Source organism: Vicia villosa, unplaced genomic scaffold, assembly GCF_029867415.1.
Source record: "Vicia villosa cultivar HV-30 ecotype Madison, WI unplaced genomic scaffold, Vvil1.0 ctg.000011F_1_1, whole genome shotgun sequence".
Lineage (NCBI taxonomy): Eukaryota > Viridiplantae > Streptophyta > Magnoliopsida > Fabales > Fabaceae > Vicia > Vicia villosa.
Genome location: NW_026704941.1, coordinates 2,085,973 through 2,091,452, shown reverse-complemented (window position 1 = coordinate 2,091,452; position 5,480 = coordinate 2,085,973). Strand labels below are relative to the sequence as shown.

General features: G+C 34.5%; 1 protein-coding gene across 1 annotated transcript; it reads right to left on the bottom strand.

Moving 5' to 3' along the window:
- Positions 1-818: 818 nt before the first annotated feature.
- Positions 819-5,271, bottom strand: LOC131621888 (PHD finger protein ALFIN-LIKE 3-like). Its single transcript, XM_058892945.1, has 5 exons — positions 4,974-5,271; positions 4,756-4,788; positions 3,604-3,832; positions 2,573-2,708; positions 819-1,387 (listed from the first exon to the last, which is right to left on the bottom strand). The coding sequence occupies exons 1-5, from the start codon at positions 5,056-5,058 to the stop codon at positions 1,121-1,123; spliced, it is 750 nt and encodes a 249-aa protein (XP_058748928.1). The 5' UTR covers positions 5,059-5,271; the 3' UTR covers positions 819-1,120.
- Positions 5,272-5,480: the final 209 nt, after the last annotated feature.

Below are 5,480 nucleotides of genomic sequence, written 5' to 3'. Positions count from 1 at the left end.
TTTAAAAATACACTTAAATCAGTTGAATATTTTAAATCCATTACTTTTATAAAATATACAAAATAAAATATACATAAAAATAGCATTTAAAAAGTTAATGTTTGTGAACGGCATCTAACAAACGTAAAATATTTTGAGCTGACAAAATTGTTTAACATGTGTTTTTCAATTGAAGCATGCTTCCAAAAATGTGTTAAGATCACCTCTATTTTTACAATCTACAGTAATAAAAAGTCATAGAATTGATCAGTGCATAGACTACACTAATTAATAGCGATATTCCATTTTAGAGAATATTTTTACATTTCATATACTTAATTATCAGACTCTTACAATTTTTAGGGCTTGAAAAAAATACACTTTAATAAATCAATCTTTTTCATAAAATAATCCTAAGAAATTATATACCACATTAAAATTTTTATTGACATGTTATAAGTTGATTGATCTTGCACACATGCATGAAAACTCATTCAGAGAATCTGAATCCCTCTACAATTCAGGCATTCATCTATTTGCTAATCAAGAGAGCACCCCATTTCTGCAATTTGCACGTTTCAATTCAAATTTCATACTACTCCGGCCTGATTTCTAAGCAAAAATCTTCTTTTTAGGTTCATTGAATAATGAATGTATTTAGTCTAGTCTACATAAAAGACAAGATACATTCATTATTCAATGAATTTAAAAAGTGAATCATTGCTTATAAATAAGGCCGGAGGGAGTACTTGTTCAGGGTGCTGTTTAGACAAACATACACTGTCTAGGCTACTAATATTTATATGCATATGCAATAAAAGTGACTGTAGAAACTTAGATGGGAAAATGTCATTCCTTCATTTGGTGCAAATGTCGTTTTGCTAAAATTTCCGAACATGAATGTTTACCAGCCCAGCATATTGTGGTTCAATAGCCAAAACGAGACTAGAGAAAAGACTTAGGCTTTTCCCAGTAAACAATGATTCAACTAGGGATACATACATATACCAAAAGAAGGGCATAAAATGAAACCTATGTCTTAAACTTGATAAAAACTATCCATCAACTTCATCTAGAAACAAAAGCATATTAACGAGATCAGTAAAGACCCCAACAAAGTTTGTCTGTGAATGAAATTTTGCTAGCGAGCTCTTTTGTTACTACTGCATGATGGGCACTTGTATTGCTTGATATGCTCGGCCCGAGCAGGAGTGATCTTCACACATTTGCCATGGAACCACTTCTCACAAATGTCGCAGCAAATCCAGAACTCATCAGTGCCATCGTTATCACCACAAGCCCCACACATGGCTTCTCCATGTTCATCATCATCATTCTCTTCCAGTCCTTCCTCCTCTTCTTTTGGTTGCAATGCCTTTGGTAGTCTGCTCTGAGTTTCAGGAGCCCGCTGTTCAAACAGTCAACAATTAGATCAGTTCAAAGACTGTATCAGAAGTATAGAACAGAACACAAACAAGATATCAAAATAGACTACTACCTATAGAGGTTAGATATTCTAACTTCCCACAGAATTTTGCAATGTAAGTACATCAACATAACTTACTAAGGAAATGAATCCTCCCATGTTGAATTTTTTTATTTTGAAAACTTGTGTACATCGTTCTTCATTATTAGGTGGAGCCATATCATAGTTAATGGATACTAATGAGGAGAGATAGACAAGGTTTTATTGTTACACGGTCGTGTGAAATTTCAACACATGCTCCCTTTCCAACCAGGTATACATATCATTAACATTGACCTCAATCATACATTTCTAAAAAATTTGTGATACCGATGTCAATGAATATCCACATTCTAAGCGCCAAATTCAAAAAGACAGTAAAGAAAATGATATAGTATATTGAACGCTCTACTCTCCTCTTCTTTTTTTTTTCCATACCTTACAAGTAGCAGTTCAAACAAAAACAGAAGTCAACATATCAAAATATGCATCTTTTCAGGAAAACTCTCCATGATTTGCCTACAGTTTATCCTGTAATGGGTAGAGCAGACAAAAGAAAGTTGCATAGAAGCCACAAACTAGTTTTCCATTTGAAAGTTTATCTTAGTGCTTCTAGTTCTATCCGGTAACTCTTCATATCGACTTGTGTATGGACATCACGGTGCACCATATCAACCAATTTCTCTATTATATTTTTATCTAGAGCAGAGTGAATATAAATGATTTAAAACTGCCAAAGAAGTAAGAACACAACCAACAGATCATAGCTTCCTATATTGTAGGAAAAGAGTTATGCATACCTCTGAGATACCGTGGTATGTCTAAACTTTTGAGATATATATCAGTAATTTAGCATAGATTTAACAGAATGCTAAAACATAACTTCTGATGATACCTTGCATGCAATATCTTACTACCTTGCAATATCTTACTATTGTAATGTCAAGGATATGGATATATAGATTTAGGGCATAAACAATAGGCTCTTTAATTCTTTACCTTGAAGCCTTAATTTTTAATGCTACCTATAAATAATCTACACTTGAAACCTGAGTTTTATGCTGCAATTCAGATAGAAAAATATTAATGGTATTCATTTGTCATGAATATTAGTCAAGAATTATTTACCACTTTAGAACTGGACTTAGATTTGCCACCACTGTTGTTTGAGACTGAAGACTTCTCTTTAACTGGTTTCTTTGTTGAGCCATTAACAATTTCAAATATTGTTGGTAGTTCATTAATCATATTGAATAGTCGCTTCCTGCATCAAAAATGGCAAATTATGACTGGAAGAATGCATAATAAAACCCATATGACATTACCAAGTATCCAATATACGGATGATTACATGATGACCGAAAGAGCATCGATTGGGCCAGCTAAAGAAAAGACCACTTGATAAGGATCTTGCATTCACATGATATAATCAATATATACGTCCAACTTTTCTTCTTGCACTATCTTAAGATCAATACTCAGCAGATAATAACTGCCAGAGTTTGCTGCCAGGTGTGATGTGACTAAGAGTTCACAGACTTGAGTTGTGGAATCAGCCTATTGCAGATGCAACGTAAAACAAACAATGTGTTTAACCCTTCCCTGAATGTTGCCATTATTGGAGCTTAATATCACCGGGTTTCCCCTTTTTCAAGGGAAAAGAAATGGTAAATATTTTTTGGGGTGCATCAACATCTTTGTCTCCGTGGTGGGATACTGCCTCAACAATGATTTATAAGCAAATAAAATTGCAAATCAACACCGATACTAGAAAACAGGTATAAAGTGGAGACAATTGCTTCGTGCTACACAATAAATAGAACTCTTCTTATTCAACAAGGGGCTAAAGAAAAATCCAGCACAACAATGACTAAACCGCTGCAATGATAAGAAAATATTATCTAAACCACTGTAGTAGATGGCAGAGAGCCTAAACCCTGCCATGTATAGCAGATTATGGCGGAAAAAACTGCAATATGGGATGATAGTTGCCACTGCGGCAAGTCCAAAAACCGCCATGTATATCCGCCATAGCGGTCATGGCGCCGCTATTTGATAACACTGATCTAAACTACTGCCTTAATTTAATACTCATCCTGAACCACCTTTTTTACAAGGTGACTTCCAATAAATATAGATATGCCCCATGAGATATATACCTGTCAGTTCTGTCAAACGCAAATCTAGCTCCAAAGTAGAATGCAAGGGAAAGCAACCATGTGTCACTATGAACAGCAACTAAGGATAGCCAGTCTTTCTCTTGCATGCCATCCCTAGCAAAGTTGATACCCAGCACAGGCTCAGGAAGCTCTGGAGGAACTTCCTCAACAGGTAAATTCACTTCCCACTTCTCATTAAGTAATCCATATAAACACAAATTCTCCTTCTCTGAAAGAATGCAATGACGGATATTAAAGCTCATACATGGAACACAATAGCCACAAACGAAAGCAAATTAATATGGATCAAACAATTTGTAAAATTTGTAGTATATAAACTTGCAGCAGTTTAATTTAAATCCCTTATATCTTCACCTCTAAATAAAATTGACCCCAAGGGGTTTAGACTTTAGATCAGTATCAAGCATTCCATACAGTCCTGCCAGAATTCTACATGACCCTTCCCCCATAAAATTCAACAATGAGATTTCCTAATTGGTGACCTTATGGGAAAATCATGCACCATACACCAATCCCTAGTCAGTGTTATACTCTTCCCATTGCCTAATATTATATACTAAAAAAAAGTTCACAATAAGCTTGAATACCCTATGCAAATAAATTTAACCATAGCAGGTTACAAGCTTTGCAATAATATACAGCCTATGCCTACATTGACTGACGAATAAAAGTAAGGCATCTCAATATCCCCCACATCAGAACTCAAAGCTACAAGTCAGGTAATAGAGAACAGTGAAGTATCAATTGACGTACATAACTAATAGGTTTAAATATGTGCAACTACATCACCCTTTGTTTTAGTTCCTACACGAGCAACGGAGAGAACTTAAATAAATTTTACACACATATCAGAGAGACCAATTTCTACATGAACAAATTTTGCCAGGAATAAAACAAAACAATAAAGAACAAAAGTAAAATGGAATATACTTGCACAGACCAAATGCATATTTTACCCTAACTAATAACTAAACTACACAAATCATCCCAATCAGACAAACCAGTGATAGCAATTTCAAACAACTATAAGAAACCATCAAAACCTAAAATCCTTGAAAAAGAAAAAGATTCCAAATGTCAACAACAAAACAATATTCATATTATTTTTCAGAGAAATGGAGTTAAACTAACCAGGATCACATTGTCTGTAGAAATCTTCAACATCTGCAACAACAGCACGAGCAAACATCAGTACAAAAATAAACAAATTCCAAAAACTTTTAAATGAAATCCAAAATTGACAACGCAGCATGAAGCTATAGTAGTAGATCAAGAAACGAATTGAAAAATCCCAAACCATAATCGAAAAAAAAAATACAGCAAAAATCGCAAATTCAAAAAATCAGTACCAACGGTAAGCGCTTTGATGATTCCAGCTCTCCGGCTTTTGAAATCCTCGAAAATATCTTCCACGGAACGACCTCGACCTTCCATTAGATTCAATGGGAAATCGTTATCGTTATCGTTATGGTTATGGTTATGGGTTTCGTTACAGTAAAACGCAAAGAGAGAATGAAAACGACGTCGTTTTAGGGTTTTTTCCACACTAACATAAAGACGAAAACGGTTTTAAAATAATTTGAGAAAACTGAGACAAACTCAGAGAACAAAAGAAAAACACAACGCAGTTTCTTCTTCCTTCGAGTTAGTGCGTGTGGATTTTATTTGTAGGGGTCGGGATTCTCTGTGATCGACTCCACTGTAATTTATTTGTGATGTCGTGATGGACGGTTATTAGGAGATTGTGTGATTTAGTTTCTACGTTTTTACTATTAATTAATTAATAAAAAAATAAAAAAAGTATGTGTGCAATGATGAAACCGAATGGGACCCAATTAGATGCAAGCAAAGATGTC